The sequence below is a fragment of the Megascapheus bottae genome, chromosome 12 (assembly GCF_031878675.1).
Source record: "Megascapheus bottae isolate mThoBot1 chromosome 12, mThoBot2.hap1, whole genome shotgun sequence".
NCBI lineage: Eukaryota > Metazoa > Chordata > Mammalia > Rodentia > Geomyidae > Megascapheus > Megascapheus bottae.
In genome coordinates this window covers 54601715-54629701 of record NC_143520.1, presented here as the reverse complement: position 1 = coordinate 54629701, position 27987 = coordinate 54601715, and the positions used below count along the sequence as shown (strand labels likewise).

The window sequence follows — 27987 nt, the reverse complement described above, 5'->3', positions numbered from 1 at the left end:
CAATTAACGAAAAAGTGGTAAGTAGAGTGTGGCTCAAGTGGTAGCTGTTAATCTTGAGCAAAAAAGCCCATAGAGCCTAGGACCTGAATTCAAGACCTAGGACTGACATATACACATGCACACATGCATGCATGTTTGTGCATGCATGCACACACACAGAAAAGAAAAAGCTGTCAGGGGTTTCAATTCCAAACGCCTTTCTACAACTACTTAAAACATAAAAAATACTATTTAAAAAAAAAAGTTAGCCAGGTAAAAGTTATCTCTGCAAGTTCAGGTGCAATGACATCTATCTAAGGTTCTATCGTATATCATCAGCCCGTGATGAAGTTGTCAACTGTCAGAAGAAGATACAACCTAATGCATATAAATGAATATTACCGTGAATATTTCTTCTCTTTTTTTGTTACTGGGACTTGAACCCAGGACATTGGACTTGCTAGGCAAGTGCTTTGCCACTGAGTTTTATTACACCAGCCCACATTTTAAGTTTTATGCAATATGTTTTTATTTCATTTGCTAAAATAATTTTTATGTAGCTCATAAATATTGTCTATTAAAATGATTCTTGTGCTGATAGTGGTAAAATTACTATAAAACCATGTATATATTTTTTCTTTTGAGGTTCCACTAGTAGAGATAGAAGTTCCCCTCCCCCAGGATACATTCCAGATGAATTACACCAGGTTGCCCGGAATGGGTCATTCACTAGCATCAACAGTGAAGGAGAGTTCATTCCAGAGAGTATGGACCAAGTAAGCCAAAGTTGGATTCTGTTTTTCATTTTCTTTGAAGGTTTATTGGTTGGGGCCAGTGTGATTTGGAAAGTACTCCGAGGATGTGGGTATGTGTGTACCTGCATGTGTATATGTGTACACATGTATATGTTTTGCCTCTTTTCCAATCCCATGCCTTTTAAGTGAAGAATATGTTTTTAAAAATTGAAAAATGGGACCGGGAGCATGGCCTAGTGGTAGAAAGCTCGTCTAGCATACATGAGGCCTTGGGTTCGATTCCTTAGTACCACATACACAGGAAAAAAGCTGTAAGTGGTGCTGGGGCTCAAGTGGTAGAGCTCTGGCCTTGTGAAAGCCCAAAGTCAGTGCCCAGGCCTTGAGTTCAAGCCCCAGGACTGGCCAAAAAACAAAAATTGGGGCTGAGAGCATAGCCTAATGGTAGAGTACTTGTCTAGCATGCAGGAAGCCCTGGGTTCGATTCCCTGGAACTATATACACAGGTAAAGTTAGAAGTGGCGCTGTGATTCAAGTGGCAGAGTGCTAGCCTTGAACAAAAAGTGTCCAAGGGCAGTGCCCTAGGACTGGCAAAAAAGAAAATAGAAAAATTTCTGAGTCCTATTTAAGGAATTATTACTATTATTATTATTATTATTATTATTATTTTGGCAGTCCTGGGTCTTGAACTCAGGGTCTGAACACTGCCTTTCAGCTTTGTCAAGGCTAGAGCTCTACTACTTGAGCCACAGCACCATTTCAGGCTTTTTCTATGTATGTGTTACCAAGGAATTGAACCCCAGTCTTCGTGCATGCTAGGCAAGCACTCTACCACTAGGCCAAACTCCTGGCCCCAGGAATGATGATTTTTAAAAAACTGAAAAATGCCTATGAATTTGCATGTACCTTTATGTATTTATGTATAAACAAAACTTTGGGGGCCAGAAGTTTGGCGTAATGGTAGAGTGCTTGCCCAACATGCACCAAGATCCGGGTTAAATTCCTTGGTACCACATACATAGAAAAAAGCCAGAAGTGGTGCTGAAGCTCAAGTGGTAGAGCTCTAGCCTTGAGAAAGTCCAAGGATAGTGCTCAGGCTCTGGGCTCAAGCCCAGGACTGGCAAAAAAAGAGAGAAAACTTTGGAAGTAAGTCAGCTTTACCTATATGACTAATCCATAAATGAATGTGTTTGTTTTATAAGTCTAGGATTAACTAGTATTCTGCTTTTAATGAACACCTGAAAGATAGAGTAAAATAACACATATTAACTTATTTAACTCAGTTTTGTGAAATGTCTGTAACATAAAAGAATATTTCAAAGATGAGAAAAATATGGAAGGGGTGATATTGATCAAGATGCATAACTTGACTTCTATTATGTTTTTATGGAGCTCCGCTTTTAGTTTCTTAACATTGCACTGCGTGCTTACACTACTGCAGTATTTTATATTTTCTGGCAGTGGAACAGTCACTGTCATCAGTCTCAGTTTCAATAAGCAAAATTATATGAAATATTTTACCCTTTATTTTAGTAGGATGTAGGGGTTTTTTTTCCCCCTTGGGAACCTTTGAAGCCATGGTTTGCCAAATGTTTAAAAATAAGTGCAATACTTTGAATGTGGAGTTTCTTCTAGAGTATTAAAACTGTTGTACAAGTGTAAGGGTTGCACAACTCAATATATCAAGAGTCATTGAATTTTATTGAATTGTACACTAGAAATGGGTGATTTTGCCAGGCTAGTGGCTCACACCTATAAGCTACTCAGGATGTTGACATCTGAAGGGTAATGACTGGAAGCCAGCCTGAGCACAGAAGTCTGTGAGACTCCATCTCCAACTAAATGCTGTGCTAAATGCAGGACTGGAGATGTTGCTCAAATGATAGAGCACTAACCAAGTAAGTGACAGACCCTGAGCTCGAACCTCAGTACTTCCAAGAAATAAAACAAACCCCCCCTCATATTTTGGAGGGGAAAGAAGTACTGACCCTCTCCCCAAATTGAAATTTGTGATACATGAATGTATACATATCACTAAAATAATTTTTTTGAGGATTTTTAAAATTATTTTTGGGGCCGGGAGGTTGGCCTAGTGGTAGAGTGCTTGCCCAGCATGCAGGAAGACCCAGGTTTAATTCCTAAGTACCACATATGTAGAAAAAAGCTGGAAGTGGTGCTGTGGCTCAAGTGGTAGAGCTCTAGCCTTGAGAAAGCCCAAGGATAGTGCCTAACCCCTGAGCTCAAGCCAGGACTGGCCAAAAAAAAAAATTACTTTCAAGTAGTTACATGAAGGAGTCAATAAAATAATTTCTTTTAAAGAATGTAATAGTTGTATCAGATGAAATCATTGTGGATCTGTTTGTTTTCCTAGATGTTGGATCCATTATCTTTAAGCAGCCCTGAAAATTCTGGCTCAGGAAGTTGTCCATCACTTGACAGTCCTTTGGATGGGTAATGTGGACTGTAGTTTTACGTTTTAGTACATATGTGTTAATACACATGTATACAGCATGTAAAATTATTAGTAACCCTTCCAGTCTACATACAGAAAATGTCGTTATTGTGAATTAATGCACCTTCTATCTGGCAAATATCATGTAACCCTTTTACTAATTACAATAAAAAAAAAAAAAGAAAATGTAGTTATGGAGCCAGGAGTGTTGCTTAGTGGTAGAATGCTTCCCTATTGTACATGAAGCCCTGGGTTCGATTCCTGGGTTTGATTCCTTGGTACCACATACACAGGGAAAAAAAAAATGCTGGAAGTGGTGCTGTGGCTCAAGTGGTAGAGAGCTGTAACCTTGAGAAAGCTCAAGGACAGTGTCCAGGCCTTGAGTTCAAGCCCCAGGACTGGCAAAAAAAAAAGGAAGAAGAAAAAAATGTGTATTTATGGAAGTGGCACTGTGACTCTCAGAAGTGGTCAGAGCACTAGCCTTGAGCAAAGAACTCAAGGACAGTACCCAGGCCCTGAGTTCAGATCCCACAACCGACCAAAAAAAAAAGAAAATGTAGTTAATTGATACTTGTTTATGCTGTTGACAAATGAAGTTTTCCATGGCATAGATAAATCTTTTAACTCACACCTTTATTAGTTGAAATGTATGTACCTACACTATTTTGAGTATATGATCATAGTATTTTTGCTATCTCTACTACTTTCCAAAATCATATATTTGAAGGCAAATGGACACTTAGAATTTCTGTATGTTGACTTTTTTTGTATGTTGACTTTTTTTTGTATGTTCAGTTTTTATTTTGTATGTTCACTTTTAAAACTTACCAATATTTTCATGTTTGATTTTTGAGTTGCTTTACCTGTTCAAAATTACTTTCATCACATTTTTTGATAATTGTTACCCAAATTATTTGTTGACATTTTGAAAATATAAGTGCTGTGTGAAATAGCTGTTAAGCAGTATGAGAATTGAGTTGCATATATGAATTTTTGTCTCAAGTGTGCCCTCTCCTGGTGTCAGTAGGACATTGTTCTTGGTATTCACCCTGTAACACACAGGGTTAGTATTAAAATCGTCACCTATTTGTTCTCTTCTGGGGTTGTTTCATGAAAATAGTATTTCAAAAAGATAAAACTACTGTTTAGAAATTTACATTTAGTTTTCTTTTATCCGTCTAAGTACAATTCTGTCAGTATCAGTGGACATAAATATACATGGATGGAGTACTTGATGTTTGGAGTACCTTGTTCTGAACACATGATTTAGAAACATTTCATGAATTAGGAATTATTATGTCCATTGTATAGATCATATCCACTGTATAGGTACAGAAATAAGAAAATTGACTTAACAAGGTTGAACAGAGCTTGAATTGAAACAGGATTTTCTAAACACTTGTGATTCCACAGTATATCATTCTCACCAAAACTCAAAAAGATGATTTTAAAAGCCACATTTTTGGCCAGGAGGTTGGCCTAGTGGTAGAGTGCCTGCCTCGCATGCACCAAGACCAGTGTTCAATTCCTCAGAACCACATACATAGAAAAAAGCCATAAGTGGTGCTGTGGCTCAAGTGATAGAGCGCTAGCCTTGAGAAAGCCCGAGGACAGTGCCAAGACCCTGCGTTCAAGGACCAGGGCTGGCAAAAAAAAAAAAAAGTAAAAGCCAAGCTTTGTACATAGCTACCAAATAAGGTTTAAAAAGAAGTTTCTTTTTTTAGTTCCATGAATATTTCAGAGTAAACTTCTTTATATGCACACATACATGTATACACATATATAAAGTTATTGCGTAAAATTTTTACATGCTTTATTTATATACCTTTTCTTTTTCTATTTATAGAGAGAGCTATCCAAAATCACGCATGCCTAGGGCACAGAGCTACCCAGATAATCATCAGGAGTTTTCAGGTTAGAGTACAAATTCTACATTTTTAAATATTTATGTTTTGACTGAGAAAAGAGACCTTTGTAAAATCAAAAATTTGTAAAAGTGCTTTTTATCATTGAAATTGTTTGACTTTTTGATAACCTTCTTATATATGTCATAACAGACTATGATAACCCTATCTTTGAGAAATTTGGAAAAGGAGGAACATATCCAAGGAGGTACCATGTTTCATATCATCATCAAGAATATAATGATGGTGAGTGTCTGGTGGTTAGACCTGAATAACAATTTGGCATTTTTGCTTATAATCAATACAGAAAAACTTAAGTCTCGTATGTATAACACCATTAAAAATAATTCGTTTCTGAATTCCTTCATTTTCTGATTTTAAAAAATTTTGGACTGTGTTATCTCTTTTGCTGTCTCTTGGTTATTCCATATTGTTACAGTATTTTACCTTGTTATCTGATATATTGTATATATGTTTATTTGGTTATTTGAAATTGGACAGGGAAGGAGGGAAAACAAGATGGGGAGGGAGGAAAATGGGGACCAAGACATGAGAAAGGGTATCGATGTTTGTGAAGTAATGTATCTTCTATCTAGTGAATATAATGTAACCCCTCTATTAATTACAAATATGAAAAAAAAAAATTTGGCCAGGCGCGGTGGCTCACTCTTGTAATCCTAGCTACTCAGGACGCTGAGATTGGAGGATTGCAGTTCAAAGCCAGCCTGGGCACTAACGACTGAGAGACTCTTATCTCCAGTTAACCAATAGAACATCAGAAGTGACACTGTGGCTCTAGGGGTAGGACCATAGCCTTGAGCTGAAGAGCTCAGGGACAGTGTCTAGGCCCAGAGTTCAAGCCTCAGGACTGACAAAAAAAAATATTGGAAGGACCTAGGCATAATTCAAGTGATAGAGTACCTGTGTAGCAAGAATGAGGCCCTAAATTGAAACCCCTAATGCCACCAAGAAAATAAAACAAAAAACCTTTTTGAGAAAACTGAATTATTATTAAATTATAATAACATTATAGTTTTATGTCAGTTTACAAAACTTGTGTGTTCCTTAAAAAAGAGTATTATAAAATATTACTTAAAATGCCAGTGATTATATATAGAGATTCCCTTCATGAATACTTGTTTGTTAAATGTATCATTTGAAATATGATACAAAAATCAATATTAATAAATTCTTTAATTAAAAAAAGAAAAAATACTACTTAGAAAATAACAGCTTAATTTTGAGGAAAAAATTATAACCACTACAGCTTATAACTGTAATCTTAGATACTTAGGAGGGCAGAGATTAGGAAGATCTCCTTTTAAGACCAGTCCAGACAAAAAAAGCTAGTTAAACTTTATTTCAGTCAGTAAAAGGACTGAGCTTGGTGGCCTGTGCATGTCATTCCAACTACATGGGAAGCCTAAATAGAAGAATTGTGATCCAGCTTGGCCTTGGCATAAAGATAAGACCTGTTTGAAAAATAGCTAAGATGAAAAGGACTAGGGGATGTAGTTCTTGTGTGGTAGAGTACCTGTCTAAACAGGATTGAGTTCAGACCCCAGGACTATGAGAGAGGGAGGGCAAGGGTGGGGTGGCAGGCAGACCACCTGTAACATCCTTATTTTTGTCTTATATTGTTTTTGAACTATTGAAAATGAGAATAAAAAATATTACTTTCTCCATTTTTTATATATAGAAATAAAGGTCTTCTGTGTTTATTTGTTGCCAGTTCTGGGGCAGGCCTGTGTACTATCCCTGAACCTCTCTCTGTTCAAGGGTAGCATTCTACCACTTGAGCCACAGTGCCACTAACCAGCCTTTTTTGGTGCTGTGGTACTGAGGTATTGAACCCAGTGTTCATGCATGCTAGGCAAGCATTCTACCACTAAGCCCATTCCATCATTTTTTGTGGTTTTCATTTGGATTTTGTGTTGTGTGTGTTCAGATTATAGTTTTTCCTTGATAGTCATTAAAGTATTTTAGGCTTGTCATAGGACGTATTTCTGTTTCCTATGTTACAAAATTGAAGTATTTCAATGTATGGCATATTAGTAAAAGGAGTAAGCCAATATATATATATATATTTTTTTTTATTTTGTAGGTCGTAAAACTTTTCCAAGAGCTAGGAGGACTCAGGGCACAAGCTTCCGGTCTCCTGTGAGTTTCAGTCCTACTGATCACTCCTTAAGCACTAGTAGTGGCAGCAGTATCTTTACCCCAGAGTATGATGACAGTAGAATAAGAAGAAGGGGAAGTGACATAGACAATCCTACCTTGACTGTAATGGACATCAGCCCGCCCAGCCGTTGTAAGTAATAGAAATGTCATGATGAAATGTATATAAAACCGTATAGAACTTTACAATACTAACATAGCAAGTGAGCTGTCCAAGTGAAGCAAACTCCTCAAAAGAGGTGATGATGGTATTTCTAAAGATGGCTGGAATACCAGGTTACGTAAGTATGGTATTACTATTTATTTTCCATTCTGCTCTTCATATCCTTGTTGAATACTGAGAAATAATCTTAGTGTATTATTTAATCTATAAATTCAGTAGCTAAGTGTGGTCGAAATTCAGTTGCTAAGGAAGTGATGTGTGCAAGAGACCATATTCTAAACATAGGTAGTAACTGTTTTGTTGACATTGGGAGTACCTTATTTGAAATTGTAGGAATAGGACTAGTAGTTACTATGGCCAGATTGAAAAGTATTTTGTAGACGGCTCAAATTTTTCTTTTTAGGATGGGAATTGTGCTCTTTCCGTTAGTAAAGATTACTAGTAGTACATTTTATAATCATTAGTATCTTAGATTGAGTGGAAAATGGTGTCACATTTTAATCAAAAAAAGAAAAGCTTGGGGGAAAATAAGCCAAAGGGGAAAAAAACTTACTTGAGTTTATAATTCTTAGAAGACTCACTAAAGTGAAAACTTATTAAAGATTGTAACTGTTACAAATTTTGATAGTCAAGATTTCCCTTTGTGTTCAAGAATGTCAAATTAATGCAGATCTTTATTCATATCTGACTATTTCATTTTAAGAAAGTGTTCTTTTTCAGCACCTAGAGCTCCAACCAACTGGAGATTGGGAAAACTGCTTGGTCAAGGAGCATTTGGCAGGGTCTATCTCTGTTATGATGTTGATACAGGAAGAGAATTGGCTGTTAAACAAGTTCAGTTTGACCCTGATAGCCCTGAGACCAGCAAGGTAAAATTCCACAGACTATCACATTTATAAGAAATATTTTACTACTAGGGTGCAGGGAGAGTAATGTAATTTGATTAGGCATTTGTCTTGGGTATTTCTTTTTTAGTACTTACATTATGATTTAGAGTTGTTTCAGTACACCTACAAGAAGTGATTTTTTTTTTGCTTTTAAGTACTATGTAGAGACAGCAGAGTGTTCTTTGGGCAGTCATCATTTCAGAATGAAATCAATTCAGTAATGAAGTAGGAATGTTTTTGCTTTTACTAACAGAATTGTAAAGACTTTCAACAATGAGTACTGTCTGTCTTTCAGGAAGTAAATGCACTTGAGTGTGAAATTCAGTTGTTGAAAAACTTGCTGCATGAGCGAATTGTTCAGTATTATGGCTGTCTGAGGGATCCGCAGGAAAAAACACTTTCCATCTTTATGGAATATATGCCAGGGGTAAGCTCATCCATCTTTTTGAAAATAGCCATTCACTGCAAAAATCACTTCAGTTGTAAAATACTGACCCTAACTAATGGTACTTTGAAAGAGTTTTAAACTAAAACTGGATATTATTTGGGGGGGGGGGGTGGGCAGAGCCTCATGGGATTGAACTCTGGGCCTAGGTGCTGCCCCTGAGCTCTTTAGCTCAAGGCTACCATACCCCTGGAGTCACAGCCCTACTTCCCATTTTCTAGAGGTCAACTGGAGATAAGAATCTCACATTCTTTAGTGCCCATGCTGGCTTTGAACCGTGATCCTCAGATCTTAGCCTCCTGAGTAGCTAGGATTATAGGTATGAGCCACCGTGCCTGACTGGATATATTTTTAAAATTCTTTCATGTATCTTTTATGTTTAAACTCTTCAAGTATATGAAGTAGACTGTAGACATAATAGCAATTCATCCTCAGATTTCCTGAATGCTCTAAAAATATCCATTGTAAGCCTGGTATAGGTGTCTCATATCTGTAATCCTAGTTACTCAAAGGGTAAGGATCATGGTTCACAGCCAGCCTGGGCAGAAAAGTCTGTGTGACTCTTTCCTCCAGTTAACCACGAGAAGCCAGAAATAGTGCTGTGGTTCAAATGGTAGAACATAAAAGTAGCTTTGAGCACAAAGGCCCAGAGTTCAAGCCCAGTATCAGCAAAAAGAAAAAAGTATACACAGAATTATAGCTGATTTATCCAAATTAAGTTCCAGTCCAGGTCTTTATGTCACATTTAGTTCTTACATCTTTAAGTTCTCTTTTTATCCATAATAGTCCATTTTCATCATATAGACTGAGATAGTTATTCTGATGGGGCCTGGTCGTAAATGCCTATAATCCTAGCACTTGGGTGGTTGCGGTAAGACAATCAGGAGAAGCCCAACTTGGGCTACATAGCAAATTCAAGGCTAGTCTTGTCTGCATAGCAAGACTGTCTCAGAAAAAAACAGAGTTTGGAAGCAAGAAAAAAAGGGAAAAGAGAGGGGAGGGTAGAGAGGAAGGAAGGGGACAAGGAAGTATGGAAAGAATGAAGAGTAATATATTGCCCCTATGCATAAATAATTAAGCAAATAAATGTAAAAGAGATAGAGACAGAGCAGAGAAAGAGAAAGAGGCAGAGAGACAGAGAGGCATTCTTATAATTTATTAGTAAAGGTTATATATAGGTCTTTATGAAAGTAACTGATGGAATTCTGTGTAGAAAGTACATGGGTGCAGTTTGAGCTCACTGTACATCAATACCTGATGGTAATGTTCTTAATCCTTCTTAAGTGTTACAAAAGCAATAGTGAACTTTTCTTATCACCATGAAAAATTGTTTAAGGTGACACTGTTACTCATTGGCTTTCTCTACCCCCGCCTTTGTCATTTCAGACATCTTGTTTCCAGTATGAATTGCTTTTCAAATTTGTCTTTTGGGAAACAAACTGGGAGATACGTTAAGTGCTGTAAAAAATTGAAGCCTGTGAATTAATAAACTGGTACACATTTTCTCTTTAGACAAGATCTAAGAGAAAGATGAGTGTGCCTGTACTCCTAACTACTCAGGAGGCTGAGATCTGAGGATCAAGGTTCAACCACAGCTCAGGCACAAAAGGACCTGAGACTCTTATCTCCAATTAACCTCTAGAAAACAGGAAGTGGGGATTGGCTCAAGGGTAGGGTGTAGCCTTGAGCTGAAGATCTCAGGGACAGTGCCCAGGCCAAGAGTTCAAGCCCCATGACCCACAAAAAAAGTGATCTAAGAGAAAGATAATTTTATTTTTTAATTTATTTTTATTTGCATTTTTTGTCAGTCCTGGGCTTGACCTCAGGGCCTGAGCCCTCTGCTTGGATTTTCTCAAGGCTAGAGCTCTACCACTTGAGCCACAGTACCACTTCTGGCTTTTTTCTATGTATGTGGTACCTAGGAATTGAAACTGGGTCTTCGTGCATGCTAGGCAAGCACTCTACTACTAGGCCAAACTCCCAGCTGAGAAAGATAATTTTATTATACACTTGTTTTTACTGTTATTTGTGATTGAAAAATAAAGGAATACTGTCATTTATGGAAAAGTTTTGCTTTCCAACTGTAGTTACAAACTTGGACTCTGTTAAAAATTTACTAGCAGATTTAGTTTTAAACCGTATTTTCTTTTATACTAGGGTTCAATTAAGGACCAATTAAAGGCGTATGGAGCTCTGACTGAGAATGTGACTAGGAAATACACCCGTCAGATTCTAGAAGGTGTTTATTATTTGCACAGTAATATGATTGTCCATAGAGATATCAAAGGTGAGTAACCAACTACTTTTTACTTAGCTTTCAATATTTTTACCTATTTCTTTTGCCCTTCTTTATTCTTCTTGGTCCTCCTTCACCTCCTCCTCTCCCTTTTCTTACTCCTTCCCTTCTCTTCCTTCTTCCCTTTTTTGCTTTCTCTAACTCACTCTCCCTCCCCCCTCCTCACCTCCCCCTTCCTCATCTCCTGCTGAGGATGGGAACTAGGATCCTTGGACATGTTCTAGGAAAGTGCTCTACTACTGTATTACATCACTACTCTCAATTCCCTTATTCTTTTCTGGCCATGGGACCTGAACTCAGAGTTTGGGCCCTGTTTGCTGAGCTTTTGTGCTCAGGCTTATGGCTCTACCATTGGAGCCACACCTCCACTTCTGGCTGTTTTGATAGTGTTAGTTGGAGATATGAGTCTCTTGGACTTTCTTGTACAGGCTGGCTTTGAACCATAATCCTCAAATCTCATCCTGCTGAGTAGCTACAATTACAGGTGTGAGCAACCATTAGTCAGCTAGTTCCTTATTCTTAAATGAGAGCGGTAGTAATAGTATCCGTATTAGAGGGTTCTTATAAGGACTAACTGAACCAATGCATGCAACATGCCTGACAGTGACTGATACCTAGAAGCACTTGAAAGCTAGCTACATTTGAGTGGATTCTGTTACCTAGGAAAAGAATAAAGAGGAAAAAAGTAAAGAACCCCAAACTTGGTCTCTACCCTAACATGTGTCCGTGGTCTTTAAAAGCTTTGTTGCAAGGTCCAGGAGTGTAGCCTAGTAGTAGAGTGCTTGCCTGGCATGCACTCGGTACCACATACACAGAAAAAGCTAGAAGTGGCTTTGTGGCTCAAATGGTAGTAGAGTGCTAGCTCAAAGACCTAGGCCCCCAGGATTGCCTCCCCCCCAAAAAAAATCCTGGTGTAGTGGGCCGGGAGTTTGGCCTAGTGGTAGAGTGCGTGCCTAGCATGCACGAAGACCCGGGTTCAATTCCTCGGTACCACAAACACAGGAAAAAAGCCAGAAGTGGTGCTGAGGCTCAAGTGATAGAGCTCTAGCCTTGAGAAATCCCAAGGACAGAGCTCAGTCCCTAAGCTCAAGCCCAGGACTGGCAAAAAAAAAAAAAAAAAAAAAAAAATCCTGGTGTAAGCTCTGTTCGGGACAGCAGGCCTTAGGCCTTTGTAACTGTTGGCTGTCTCTACAACTCTAGCATTCTAGTAAAGATAAGAATTCGGTCTGTCAAAATGTGGCTTCTCATTTTCATATGGCTGGATTTATATATCTGATTTAAGATGGAATAAAAGATTCTACTAAACAATCCTTTGCCATGTTTCTTTGCTACTCTTATATTCCAGAATAGCAGTGAAATTAATGAAATGGGGCTATTATTTTCAGGTGCAAATATTCTGCGAGATTCAACAGGCAACGTGAAACTAGGAGATTTTGGGGCCAGCAAACGGCTTCAGACCATCTGTCTTTCGGGCACTGGAATGAAGTCTGTCACAGGCACTCCATACTGGATGAGCCCTGAGGTCATCAGTGGAGAAGGCTATGGCAGAAAAGCAGATATCTGGTAGGTTTTTATGAGTTTTCCTGAAAGTTTATCGGCCTTTCTAGTATTTCAGCCTGGGTTTGAAATTACCAAGCCAGATTTAAATTATCTTTTATACTTTGGAAATAAAATGTATAAATTGTAAAGATAAACATTTTATTTCTATAAAACTTCTTTAATTTTATTCTTATTATTTTCATTATTATTATTATTATTATTTATTTTTATTTTTTCGGTGGGTCATGGGGCTTGAACTGGGCCTGGGTGCTGTCCCTGAGCTCTTCAGCTCAAGGCTACCACCCTGCCCCTGGCCTGGGCATTGTCCTTGAGTTCTTCAGCTCAAGGCTGCAACCCTACCCTTGAGCCAAGCCCTACTTCCTGTTTTCTAAAGGTTAACTGGAGATAAGAGTCTCAGGTTCCTTTTGTGCCCCGGCTGGCTTTGAACCTTGATCCTCAGATCTCAGCCTCTTGAGTAACTAGGATTACAGGTGTGAGCCACACAGCTATTATCTTATAGTAGTTTTACACATAGGTTTCAATTTAGCATGTCTGTTTGTGAATACAATGCATTTTCATCATTATCATCTCTTTTCTCCCCATCTCTCCTAATCCCACCCATCCCCTCAAGTTTAACAACTTTTTTTTATTGTGGCTTGTTAGAGCTTATAATTACTTAGTCCTTTAATCTTTCTCTTTTTCAGGAAGAATTTTTTTTAATATATTTTTGCTAGTCCTGGGGTTTGAACTCAGGTCCTGAGCACTGTCCCTGGGTTTCTCAAAGCTAGACCTTTACCACTTGAGGCACAGCACCACTTCTGGCATTTTCTGTGTATGTGGTAGTGAGGAATAGAACTTGGGTATTTGTGTACGATAGGCAAGCAGTCTACCATAGGCCAAGTTTATGACAAGAATTTTGTCAAAAATATATCAAATATAGCAAAGCTGTCTTGTCCTGAAAAGTTGAAAGTATTCTTCACTGTCAAGTGTCTTAAAATATGTTTAATGATTAATTGCTTAATAATTCTATACTAGGTTTTAAATGACCATTTCCTACTTCCTACCCAGGGGAAATTGTAATAGATATTTAATTTAGGTACCTAAAAGCAAGCAATTTCTAATACTGTATTTTTTGTAACATGAGAACAAAAATATTTTAGCCTCAGGTTAGAAAATTGTATAAAAGGAGCTGTGAGTGTAGCCTAGTGGGAGAATGCTGGCTTAGCATGCACAAAGTTCTGGAGTCTATTCCTTGGTACCACATACACAGAAAAGGCCAGAAGTGTTGCTGTGGCTCAAGTGGTAGAGTGCTAACCTTGAACAGAAGTGCTCAAGGACAGTGCCCAGGCCTGAGTTTAAGCCCTGGTAGGATTGGTTAAGAAAAATAAAAAAGAAAGAAGGCCAGGAGTTTGGCCTTCTAGAGTTTGGCCTAGTGGTAGAGTGCTTGCCTAGCATGCACGAAGACCCAGGTTTGATTCCTCAGTACCAGATATATAGAAAAGCCGGAAGTGGTACTGTGGCTCAAGTGGTAGAGTGCCAGCCTTGAGGAAAAAGCCCAAGGACAGTTCTTAGGCCCAGAGTTAAGCTCTAGGACTGGAAAAAAAAAAAAAAGAAGGAAAAAATGCATGTAATGTTCTTTGTCTGTAATTATATGTTGTACTGAATTTGAGAAGGATGCTGGGGGTGGAACCCAGTGTCTGGCACATGCTAGGTAAATGCCATGCTGGGTATACCACTGAGGTATACTTCCAGCCCTTGGTTAATTTTTTAAATTTAAATTTTAGTTTTTAGACAGGGTCTCTCTTTTCTCTGTGACTTGGATCTTATTATTTAGCGCTGGTAGTCCTCTATCTTAAGAGTCTCCTACTTTAGCCTCCCTAGGACTGAGATGGTTATATGCCATCATACCCTACTGATAGATATGTTCAGTTACATATGTTTTATATGATCACAACCTTAAACAAAGGATAACCACTTAATAAACCTTTAAATTATAAATCAAGTCATATAAATGTATGTAGATTTTATTATTTCTCCTTTTCCTGGTTAACCAACTTTCTTTCCCATTGTTACTGCTTATGTAAAATATTATTTGTTTCTTTTTAGGAGTGTAGCATGTACTGTGGTAGAAATGCTGACTGAAAAGCCACCTTGGGCTGAATTTGAAGCAATGGCTGCCATCTTTAAGATTGCCACTCAGCCAACTAACCCAAAGTTGCCACCTCATGTCTCAGACTACACTCGAGACTTCCTCAAAAGGATTTTTGTAGAGGCCAAATTGAGACCATCTGCTGATGAACTCCTGCGGCACATGTTCGTGCATTATCACTAGCAACCAGCCAGTAGCCTGCTGTGCCTGCACCCAGTTCCCATCCTATTTGTTCACCTTCTCTCTGACTGCACTTTTCTTTCATAAAAAAAGAGAGATGGGGAGAAAAAAGACAAGAGGGAAAGTATTTCTCTTGATTCTTGGTTAAATTTGTTTAATAATGATAGTAATTAAATTTTATATTTAATCTTTTTTCTCCTTAGAAGAACTTGAAACTTTTAATTTTTATAATGTACTGATGTGGTTCAGAGAGATAAAGCACTTTAGTACATATTCACTCTTTTTAGTATAAACAAGTCATTTGGAGTACATAGATGGTAGTCTTTCCAAGCATCACTTGTTCTATTGATGGTGACAGACATGGAAGACAAGAAGAAAATGATGTACAATTTGTAGTTTTTAGTGATAATTTAAAGTAGATCTTCATTTTTAGAATTGAGCCCTAAATTTAAGTTAGGGTAGGTACTCAACTTAAAGAATACAGGCTTTTTTTCCCTTTATATCTGTATTCTTTAGATCCTAACCTCTGTCTACCAAGCTTTTTGCTCAGTAGGAATCTTGATAGAAGATAGGAATCTCTAAGAAGTATTTTAATTTGTCAACCAGTATAATAAGCAAATACACTATAATAGATCCATGTTACTGGGATTTTTAGACTTTGAGGGCTAGCTTTCAGTTAAGAAACAAAACAAAAGTACTTAATTTGAAAACACATGGGAAGACAAAAGAAGATTGCTCTTAATAAATGTGTGAACAGTAAAAGAGAGATATTTGCCAAGTAAATAGAAATGATAAAAGATAGACCCAAGTATTTTAAACAACATTCTTATAGTAAAGTCCCAGAATTAAGGAATTCAGAAATAATAAAAATCATGTATACTGTCTTCTTATTTCCCGTCACTGATTTCCGATAGGTAATGGTCTTTAGGAACTAAAAGTTCAGCCTTAAGTATCCATGTGTTAAAGCCAGTGTCTTGAGATAAAACCTTTGTTTTCAGGATTACAGAATATTAAAGTATGACAGAAAAATAGATAAGTAAACCACCTAGGTTGTCAGTGGCTTGGGTGTCATTTCACTTCCAGATATTTGGCAATAATACCTGGGGATATTTTTTGTTTGTCACAACTGAGAGGATACTACTGGCATCTAGTGGTAGGGGCCAGGATGCTGCTAAAATAGATGGAATTACACAGGATAGCATCCCCAAGTTCTTCTGCCCCAAATGTCAGAAGTGCCTAGATTGAGAAACCCTGATATAGATTAAAGTCCAAGTTAGAAATTGAAATCAGATATTTACAAAAATGCAAAATGAATTTCAGAGAGAAAATATTTACAAATAAAATGCGGGTTTCATAAGAAGAGATACCACTACTCTTAGTTAGGGGTGAAAGATCTGAGCAAATAGCAATCACTTCCTTACTAGCTATAGATTATACTAAAATTAGTTCTTCCATTCTAGAAACAAGACCAGTTTGATTATGAAGCCTTTAAAAAACTCAGCACCTTCCTTAAAAATCAATTCATAATTCTGGCTAAAAATGTATATCAAAACAAATTGTTTACTACCAGCAAAAGGTTAAGACATTGCTGGTATGCACTGAGAACAAGGACATTAAATGGAAAGAGCCAGCTGGAAAAGATCCCATGATCTCTAATGAAAGTGCGCTGCTAAAAAAGATGAGGATATATCATTTGGCCGTTTGAAGGTTTTTCAGCAAATTAAAGCAAATGCTAAGTACTTTATTTTTAAAGGTCTAGAAAATAATCATCTTCCCAGAGGACTTTAATACAATGCCTTTCATGGGATCCCTAAGAAAACAGGTATTATTTTCTGACACAAGGTGTGCTTATTTAGCAGTTCTTTGAAGTTAGGTAGATTTTGGTTTAATTCATCAAGGTCCTTCCTAAGTGTCATTTATCTGTAAGAATATTTGAAATTCTTCCAACTGGACTGAAAGTCAAAGCACAAAACTAACGCTTACACTCTGAAAAATCAAAGGAAGCAGCTTGGGGAAAAAAAAAAGAGAGAGGTGCCTCTCACCTTGGTAAATAGCTAGCTGCCTAATCTTGAGCTGGAAACATTGTCTCCACATATGTAGATGTATTATAATTTCCTCATCTTTGATGAGTCAGGGCATCTTTTCTACTTGATGAAGATCATGGTATCTGGACCAGTGGATTTCCCCTTCATTTCTTTCTAGTATGTGATTGTGGTTTCCCTTTGGCTCATTTTTGGTCAGGATAACCAGCAGTACAGAATTTGAGGCAAATGTTCATCCAAGAGAAATCTAGGGAGACCATGGAACTCAGAGAAAACTTGTTGGGTTTTTCAGTCTCCTTCTAAATGCTATAGAAAATGATGGCATCTAACAAACAAAAAACAAAAACCTAACACTATTACAGAATACCTTCGCTTTATAAGAAAAATATTAGCTATGGGAAAATAATGTTCTTTATTTTAAAAATAGACTAATAGTTTATAGACGTATTATATAGATTATGATGTGAATTTATTTCAGACAACTTATAAAGGTACCAAAAACTACAGTAAAAATTAATATATATATATGTTAAAAAAAACTTCTGGAACAGAAAAAACTTGAAATTGTGGTAAGGGGAGTGAAAGACCAAAAGTAAATTTTAAAAAGAGAGTTTTGAAACACTGTTATCAGAAGAATTAAATATTACACTCCTTTTTTTCTCTTTCTAATAACAAAACTAAATTTGAACTTTGAAAGTAACTCTAAATGTATTTTTTTAATGCACAACTGATTCTTCTATACTGTAATATTTCTTTGAAAAAGCTGGAAAATGGCCAGACTGCTGACTTTGTGCCTTTAAAATGCATTCTGCTTTGACAGTAGCAGACGTTTTGGTGCTGGAGAAGATTCACTAGCCGTCTTCTATATGCTTTTCAGGAAATACCTTCCTACTTAGGCCTTGAATGATTCAGGCACATGACAAAGGATGGGACCAAATATAAGATCTTGTTTCATTGCAAAAACATGAGTTGAATGAAATGATTAAAAATATTATGACAGGTGGAAATTTTGTTGAGTTAGTAATTCCATACAATATATTTAAGAGTTGATGTTAGAGACATTGCTCAGTGCTTACCCAATGAGTGAAAGCATCAGGTACAGAATTCAAATTCTGCTCTCAGACCTAAAAAAAAAGTATTTAAAGGTACACTGACACGAGACTACAGAGAAAAAAAAGATACACTGAAAATTTCAGAATAAATTGTCTTGAGAAATTTTTCAGCATTTTTTGCTCATTTACAAATGTTTCTAGCTTAAAAAACAAAACTGTTGCCATAGGAAATTTTATAAGGCACCCTTACATAATGTGTATGAGATAGACTATTAATGCAAATGCTCAAGTATAAGAGAAATTAAACTTTGATATCAGATAAATTGAATTGGCTTTTATTTGAGACTTTATTACTAATACAGAACATATAAAAAAAGGTACTTTTTGAGAGTAGGATTCTGCTACTATATTCTGACACAGGGGTAAGTCTGATCTGCAGTATTCCTGAGATAGAGTTGTTAGGTCTTTATAATATACCTTACATATTATAAAACATGTAAAATCACTAAGAACCTAAAATCAGGATACCCAAGCCAGATGCAGACTCTTTGGCAGGGTTTTGTGCCAACAATTTCATTTGTGTTCTAGGAACCAGTGGCTCAGTTTAAAATCCTCTGCTGTCAATGAACCATATGAGTTCATTTTTAAAAAAAAAATAGGGTGAATCCTTTTCATTTCCTTATACAATAATTGTGACTTAGAACATTAAATGGCATTATTAGCCTCTTTACGAGGTCCCAGTCTAGGAGGAGGAACATGGACAATAGGGCGTTATTTTATAGTAGGCCCTCAAAGGTCAGTACTAATGTTTGAAAGCATTATGGATTTTTTTCGCAAGTAAGAAAGCAGTTTGGAGTGACCATTGGCTGTTGTAAACTGAAAAGTCATTAATAATACGGAAAGAGTATCCCCAAGTTGGAGGGACTCCCACTACAGGTCAGATGGCCTCTCTCAGGATCCCATCTTTCCATAAAATGCAGCCTCTGCTCAAAAAGTCCCAGAGATAGGGAGCATCTATCAATAAGACAGTGTTCCTTTTTTTTTTCCAGCTGTTTCTTTTGAAGAAAAATGATTTCTTTTGGTTTAAATTATAGAAATAAATCTGATTGAAACTGAACTTTATAGACCATATTGTTTTACCATTTAGCTTGGTATTTGTTTAAATGTAATGTTCACATTCACTTGAATTTTTTTAAGATTGGTTAAACATTAATGGAAAGCAGTTTGTTAATTTTTAGTAGTGCCTTTTTCTCTGTATGCCTTAATTTTATTTTATATTACTAATTCAAGTTACCCAACAAAATGAAGATTTTTTTTCCAAAATCAGTAGTCTTCAACAGTACATTTGGCCTTAGACTATGTATTGGTCCTTAAGCCTGCTTACTTCCTCCTACCTTTTTCTACCTCCTTGTTTTCCAAGTGTTAGGAGGGAAACGTTAGCAGTTGTCTGTGATAGTCTGTAGTTTCTACTAGACATGAATCCCTAAAATAAGCATAGAGGTTCTTGTTCTGAAAAGATAATTTTCTGGGTTGATGACTTTTTATTGGCATTGTCCAAGGTCTTTGTAATATTGTGGTTCAGTTGTGATTTCCATAGCCCAGCTATAGTGGTTATTTTTGCCCTAAATTGGTCATGTAAATAATTTACAATTGTTTCAGATAGTGATGTAGGGCAATGAGGAAGAAATCTAGAGATAGCTAATATGAATCTTTAGAAATATTAAAATTTTAATCCTTTACATTTTGCCTAATGCTCTAGCTTACTCTTCTACAAAGTGGTGTGTGTGTGTGTGTGTGTGTGTGTGTGTGTGTGTGTGTGTGTATGTATGTATGTACACTTGGGGCAGGGGTGTGAAGGAACAAAAGGAGGAAATGTTTGAATGTTCAGTTAAATCAGTTCTTGGAAGAACAGCTCAAAAATGTATAACCTACTGACAGTAGGATGAAAGTAATCATCCTTAAGTAGGAAGACCAGTACGTTTTCCATAATTAGCTAGTACAAAAGGTTGTCAAACAAAGGTATTTATTATAAATTGCCAAGTTCTTGGTTGCTAAAAATAGACTAAAGCTCAATTTGTGTGTTTCTGTGTAGAATAATGAGCTTTTGTGCGCTAACTAGAAAGTAACAGATCTTAGATCTTCATAAATTTTTTGGAATAGAAATTCTGCCAGACATCAAGACAGATTTCCTTAGCTTACTAAGTAAGTATTTAAAAAGAAGTTACCTTATGTATCTTCTTTGGTTGGCTATCAAGAGTGTGCTGTGGAGCCCTGTTTCTTCATAGCTGTGTTTAGCTTTGCTTTGACCTCTGTGTTGGTCCAGACTAGATGCCCTAACAGGTTTGGAAAGTATCAGGCTAGCTATCTTTCTCTTCTTACCTTTCAGAGCTGTAGATGATAACAAGCTCACGAACTCAGAAATGTCTTTTCAGAGGTAGTAAGGGCAAACAGGGTTGGACTTCAGGAAAGTGAGGGAAGAATCATACCTGTAATAAAAAAGGTAAATTATTGTCTGTAATGTTTATACAGTCTCATATAATTCTTCATGTATTTTCTTGTACATTTTAATTGTCAAGTTAACGTGGTATTTTTATTAATAACAAAAAAAACCACTGACTACTATCGATTAGACCCTCTACCTGATGACATCTTCATTGCATCATATTCTGTATTATCAGAATCACTTTAAACCAAAGCTTTTATATTCCCTGCACACATAGCCAAAATGAGTTCCCTGTTCTATCTGCCCACCTGTGAGCTAATAGATAACAAATGATAAAACAGGTACTAGTAGAATTTGTATCCCAGTCTATCCTTCAAGGAGAGGACCGGTGCTCAATGTTTGCATTTAGACATGCAGAATTTACTCCAACGATTAGGAGCTTTATAGACATTACAAACTTTAGCTTGTACACGTGCCAATCTTATTAGCGTCACTTCACCATAGATGCATGTAGATATGTATTGTCTGATGCCTTGGGTTGGTGGTGTGTTTTCTTCCTAGTGTCTTAACATTTATGAGCTTGTGTTTGTTTGACTTGAGGGGCATTTCAGCAGTGCTGTGAAAAAAAAGTAATGGACTGATGTCTGCTTTGTGCCATAGATATTCAGAACATAAGGAAGGTTCTGCTCTTTAATGTATGCATAGAATTTGTTTCTAGTTAAGGATTTGTGAACCTCCTAATGCCAATTGAGAAGAATAAGGTTTATGACTATCCTGTAAAGCACTTTTGTGTTGACTTATCATTTTTTTAGAGCTTTGTTTTTAAAACCATAGGTAACTAGTGATAATTTTAGCATTAGCATTACATGGAGGGAGAAGATGAGTAATTGCATCTTAAACTCTTCTAGATACTTAGACTCTAAAAGGGATTTATATAGTCACATTTTTCCAAAGACTTTTACCTGGAATAAGGAGAAAAGGACTAGTGGGAACATTTGAGCTGGGATGGCTAGGGTCCGAAGGAGGTAGGCCAGACCCTTGCAGTATACCCTTTTCTGTGAAAAAAAACAGTATCTAGGGATTAGAGGACTTAAAGACAATAAATTGTTTTAATACAATCTTAAGTAAAAGGTTTACATTTTTTCTATCACTGTTGGTTTTAAAATTTGCTACCCTGCATTCTGAAATACTATATAAGAGTTACTACCAAAAATACTTTAGATGTGTGACATCTCTTACATTTCACATGGTTCTTTTTATTCATTGTAAATAAAAGTAAGCTTGGATAAATTTAAAATAAACTTAATTGTCACATATTGTGAGTATCAATTTGTAAATTTACCCTTTGACTTAATGTACATTTTTTAAATGTAGCCATTAAATCCTCTATATTTAACCTATTGGTTTCTCAGTAAATGTTTTTAATCTCAGTTAAATGGACAATTTATAATTATGTACAAAGATTTTGTTTCCTATCAAGGTTGACATTTTGCACATTTTTAGAAGTGTTTAATTTGTACACTGATTTATACTCTGACCAATAATTGTTGAGTGTATGAGCATCATGAATGGGTGCATTGAACTACTGTCCTTGTCTCTTAAGTTTGAATTTTCAAGATGTGTCTATCAGTTACTGCACTGCCATAATTGACTCTTGCTTTTACAGAGTATACCTGTCTATGGTTCTATCTTTATTAGCGAACTCAGGAGTTCAACATTACTTTCTGATTTTTTTTTATTGTATTCTGAAATCCATTACTCAGTTGGAAATATTCTTTGTATCTCTGTATCAGGGGATGTGTGTTTGTGTGAAGATGTCTTTTTCTGTCTGTATGTAAATGTATATATCCCAATAAATTCTTACCTTCATTTCATTTCTACATTTTTACAAACTTGTTTTATAAAGGTACTGTTTAGTTAGGAAAATTACGTATATATAAAAGCTTTCTGAGAGATGATTTACTATATGAATATATTTTCAGCTGGCTGATCAAAATATTTTTTTAATTTTTTTAACCATTCAAGATGTATTTGTATTTCCAGATTGGATACACATTTTACTTAGAGTTCAACTAGAACATATTTGCAAGGAAAAGCATTGAACTCTCTTTGACACTTCCATGAAATACAAAAATAAGAGAAAAAGTAAGCAGTTACAAAAGCCTACTGTCCCCTAACATGACCATTGAATTCTCAGAGCTATGAAAAATGTGAGAAACTAAAATTTTTTGGAAGAGATGCCAAAATTTTTTATAACTCCAGTTGCAGTAGGCCTGACCTATTGTTTTATTTTTAAGCATTTTCTTTATTCTACTCCAGAAGATTTATCTTTTTGTTTATCCCTTAGCAAGGTCAAACTGGATTTATGAACAATATATTGACATGATTCTCTGTAACTGACTCTAAAATTGGGTTAGAAATGTCTAAACATATATTGCTGTAACTTTAATTTATATACTGTAGTGTGTGTTTTGAGTAATTGGCAGAAAAAGAATTGGAAATTAGTTTTCCAATTTGAAAATGTTACTGTATTTTTTAAAATTTGTTTTTAATATGTGGTACCACATAAAATAACTATTAGGAATAAAGTCCACTGATACAGTTGAATGTGACTGTGCTTATTATGTTCAAAGGAACCAAGCGATTGGAAAAAAACAGAAGCCAGATACAGTGTGGGATGTGCCACATTTCATGCATATTTTGAGTTTGTGTTGTTCCTTCAAAATTGTGCTTGTAAAGATGTATAGAATTCCCGAGTTTTATAATTTCTGTGTACCTACTTGCTTTTTTTCTTGGTAAATAGCCTTTTTAAAAAATTAATATAAAGGAAACCTGATTTATATTTTGTTAGTGACCAATGATTTGATATATGGAAATTTGTATATTGTTGGCACATGTCTTTTGTTTAGTCGATATCATGCATGAAGGCCTGCAATAAGTAGTAAAACGAAGATTCCTTTTTCTTACATGTTCATTTTTTTTTTTTTAAAGATTGTGGTGCAAAGGCATACTTTAAAGTAACCTTCTGGACTATGGAATGGATATAAATGAATGGCACTTTGAGTGTTAATAAAGCTAATATTTATTTCCACTGTGATTGGTTACTCCAATTATGTTCTTGGATAGTGTGTTCACAAATGTTTTCTTTTGCTTAAATTTATCATTTTCAGGGAATCCACACAGATTAACCTAAACACTGAAACTAAATGATATCTAACCCTGTAATTTCCACTCAACTTGTTCTAGTTTATTTTTGTCCAGGTGACTAGGCCAATCAAACTTAGCAATGATTATAAAGAAACACAAAGCTGTCTTACTGCTACCTGTAAGAAATGGTCTTTCATACAGTATTTAGATAATCTAATACTTTCATAGAGAATGAATGGTTCGATGCAAGCCAATTGCCTAGGACTCTAGTATATCTCTTACCTAGACATTTTATAACCTAGGAATCAATCCTGTGGAAATTGTGAACATTTATCGGTATATATGTATGTGACTATCCATGTACACCTATATGCCTCAAATCAAAATTGTAAGTGTGCAACATTGGGGGCTGTCATAAGAAAACACAAATCAGGTATGTTGCTTTAACAACAGAAGTTTATTGTCTTACAGTTATGAAGTCTAAAGTCTGGAATCAAGGCCATCAGCTTGGGCAGTATCATTCCAGCATTTGTTCCCATCTTCACATGGTGCTACCCCTCTGCCTGCTTCTGTTGCTCAGTATGTTTCCCTGGTTTATGAGGGCAAAAGTCATTGACTTAGGTCACATTCCTAGGCACAAGGGCTTAGGACTTTCACATTTTGCGTGTGCGTGCGTGTGTGCGTGTGTGTGTATACATGTACTGGGGCTTGAACCCAGGGCCTGAGCACTGTCCATTAGCTTTTTCATTCACGGCCTTAGTTACAGTTCCACAGCCAGGTTTTTGGTGTTCTGTTGGAGATGAAAGTCTCACAGAACTGGTTTTGATCCATCATCTTCAGATCTCAGCCTTCTGAGTAGCTAGAATTATAGGTATGAGCCACTGGCATCTAAATATCATTTTTTATGGACAGCACACATTAAAACCCTTAATTGTCTTCCCTCTAGTCTTTGATACCCTTTTCACATGCAAAATAGATTCACTCAGTTTCAACATTCACAGAAAACTTGTCAAGTTCAACCCCTCATCTACCTCAAATCAGTTCTAGATGAGGCTGAGCATAATCATGCTGGAGTACCTTTATGACCTTTGGACCTGTGAAACTCAACAAATTACTTCCAAATTACAATGGTGAGACAGGATAGACATTCGCAATTCTTGAAGGGATAAGGGAAGAGCTAGGAAGGAAAAAGACTTGGATATCCTAAGCAAGTCTGAAATGTAGCAGGGTAAGTTGGGTTGGATTTTTTTTTTTTTTTTTAAGGCTTGGGAATAGTCATCATAGCCTCAGAGTTCTGTCCACAGAGCTTGCTGGCCTACAGGCCATGTCCTTCTGGGGTGGTGATGCAAGAAGCCAGTGAGTGGATCCTCATTAGAGACTGTCCACTTTAGGTCCCTTTTTTTTCCCTATCAGTTATGGACCTTGAACTCAGGGCCTGGACACTGTCTCTGAACCGTCTTGTACTCATGACTAGCACTCCGTCACTTGAGCCACAGCACCATTTCCAGTTTTTGAGCGGTTAGTTGTTGATAAAAGTCTCATGGTGACTTTTCTACCCAAACTGGCTTCGAACCACAATCCTCAGATCTCAGCCTCTTGTGTAGCTAGGATTACAAGTGTGAACCACCAACACCAAGCTCAGGTCCTTTTCTTGAAGGAGGATGCATCTACAGCCTTAAAGCCTGCTTGTAGAATTTCATAAGCCCTACACCGTTCATCACTTCTGACCCCTTTAAACTGCCAGGGTTCTGGAGATGGTTGATTGTCTCTAAACAACACATGTAATCTGTTAAAATTGGTTTTCTAGTGCATATCTTTAGTGTTTTCTTAGATTTTTTTCCTTTTTTTTAAACTATGAATATGCCCCAAAGCACCAAATTCTGTTTGCTAACAACTTTGGTTTCTATATTTCTCATTTTATTATAAGAAATGAGAAATTAAGCTGCACTCTAAATTTTTATTTTTTACTCTTAATTTTTTTCTTTTTAATTTTTATTGTAATTAATAGAGGGGTTATAGTTATATTCACCAGACAGAAGGAGCATTACTTCACACATATTGATACCTCATATTTTTGTCCCCATTTCCCTCCCCTCATCTTATTTCCCCCCTTCCCTATCCTATTTCAAATAATCTGGTATATACAATATACCAGATTACAAGGTGCATTACTTAACAATCATTGTACCCCTTCTCATGTTTTTGACCACATTTCCCTCCCCTATCCCCTCATCTTATTTCCCCCCTTCCCTATCCTAATTCAAATAAAGAAATAAATACATATATAATATATCATATAAGAAGGTAAGATACAGTAACTATGAGAATAACAAAGGGACAACAAAAGAGATGAGAAATAACATAGTACATTAAGAACAACATTTACTCATTATGTAGCTCTTGTTTCCATATCCTGGAGGTCCTTTCATTTAGCCTCATCTTATATGGCCTTATGTATCTAGGTTTTGAGCTATTGTAATCCTCTGCTAGGAGAGTCTAAGGTTTATACTAATTACAAATGAGGGAAACCATTGAGCCTATGTTCCTTTGGGTCTGGCTTACTTCACTTAATATGATTTTTTTCCAAGTCTTTCCATTTACTTACAAATGGGGCAGCATAGAATTCCATTGTGTGTAAGTACCACATTTTTATCCAGACATCTACTGAGGGGCATCTCGGTTGGTTCCATATCTTTGCTATGGTAAATAGTGCTGCAATGAACATCGTTGTGCTAGTGGGTTTAGTATGTCCTTGTTTCTGGACCATTGGGTAAATGCCAAGTAGTGGAATTGCTGGGTCATAGAGGAGCTCTGTTTAGTGTTTTGAGGAACCACGATACTGCTTTCCATAATGGTTGAACAAGTTTATATTCTCACCAACAGTGTAGTAGTGATTCCTCTTTGCCACATCCCCATTAGCATCTGTTATTAGATTTCTTGATCATGGCCATTTACTCTAATCTTTTAAACTTTTTTATTGTTGGGATCATGTATAGAGGGGTTACAGTTACATTCATCAGGTAGTAGGTGCATTACTTCTCATATTGATACCCCCTCTTGTGTTTTTGTCCCCATTTCCCCCCTCACAACCTCTCCTTATCATCTTATTTTCCTCCTTTCCCTTTCCTATTTCAAATAAATAAACATATGTACAATAAACCAAGTAACAAAGTCAGATACAGTAACAATATGAGATTAAACATAAGGGCAAAAAATAGAAGTAACAGTACATTAAGAACAACAATCAGACAAGATAAACCTCTTGTTTCTATATCCTAGAGTTCCTTTCATTTAGTCTCATCCTACATGACCTATATGTACATAGGTTTTGAGCTATTGTAATCCTCTGCTAGAAGAGTCCAAGATTTGTACTAATTATCACAAATGAGGGAAACCATTGAGCCTATGTTCCTTTGGGTCTTGTTTACTTCACTCAATTTGATTTTTTCCAAGTCTTTCGATTTCCTTTTGAATGGGGCAATGTTATTCTCAATTACATTGACCTCTAAATTTTTTAATAGAAATTTCCTTAGTAAAATATCTAAGTTAGCAATATGCAGGTGGCTCATACCTGTAATCCTAGCTTCTCAGGATTACAGTTCAAAGAGAGCAAAGGCAGGAAATGTCATGAGATTCTTATCTCCAATTAGCCATCAAAAAGTTAGAAGTGGAGCCAGACGCTTGGGCTTACGCCTGTAATCCTAGCTACTCAGGAGGTTAACATTTTAGGATTAAGGTTCAAAGCCAGCCTGGGCACAAAAGAACCTGAGACTCTTATTCCAATTAACCTCGAGAAAATGGGAAGTGGGGCTGAAGGGTAGGGTGGTAGCCTTGAGCTGAAGAGCTCAGGGATAACACCCAGGCTTAATATAAATCTTTTTTGTTTGCTTTTTTCTGGTCCTTGAACTCTGGGCTTGGGCCCAGTCCCTGAGCTTTTTTTTTTTTTTTTTTTGTGGGTCATAGGACTTGAACTGGGCATTGTCCCTGGGCTCTTTAGCTTAAAGCTATCACCGCTAACCTTGAGCCAAGTCCCACTTCCCATTTTCTGGAGATTAAATGGAGATAAGAGTCTCGGGTCCTGTTGTGCTTGGACTGGCTTTGAACTTTGATCTCTGGTCTCAGCCTCTTGAGAAGTTAGAATTACAGGCATGAGCCACCTTGCCCAGCTCTGAGCTTCTTTTGTCCAAAGCTAGTGCTCTACCACAGTGCTACTTCTGGCTTTTTCTGAGTGGTTTATTGTAGATAAAAGAATCATGGACTTTCCTGGAAACCCTACTCACAGAAATGAACAGTGCTGGATATGGTGGTACATTTCTCTAATACTCAGGAGCCAGAAACAGGGAAATCATGGCCCTAGGCCAGTCACTCCAAAAGTTTCT

General features: G+C 36.6%; 1 protein-coding gene across 1 annotated transcript in view; it reads left to right on the top strand.

The window, feature by feature from the left end:
- The window catches only part of Map3k2 (mitogen-activated protein kinase kinase kinase 2), a 55613-nt gene extending 38612 nt beyond the window's left edge, over positions 1–17001 (top strand). The window contains exons 8-17 of the mRNA XM_090342987.1: positions 625–755; positions 3103–3182; positions 5030–5097; positions 5241–5333; positions 7192–7398; positions 8149–8297; positions 8611–8742; positions 10918–11047; positions 12442–12619; positions 14702–17001. Coding sequence (XP_090199113.1) covers positions 625–755; positions 3103–3182; positions 5030–5097; positions 5241–5333; positions 7192–7398; positions 8149–8297; positions 8611–8742; positions 10918–11047; positions 12442–12619; positions 14702–14927 — 1394 coding nt within the window. The 3' untranslated portion in view covers positions 14928–17001. The remainder of the gene's footprint in view (positions 1–624; positions 756–3102; positions 3183–5029; positions 5098–5240; positions 5334–7191; positions 7399–8148; positions 8298–8610; positions 8743–10917; positions 11048–12441; positions 12620–14701) is intronic.
- The last annotated feature ends 10986 nt before the right edge of the window (positions 17002–27987 follow it).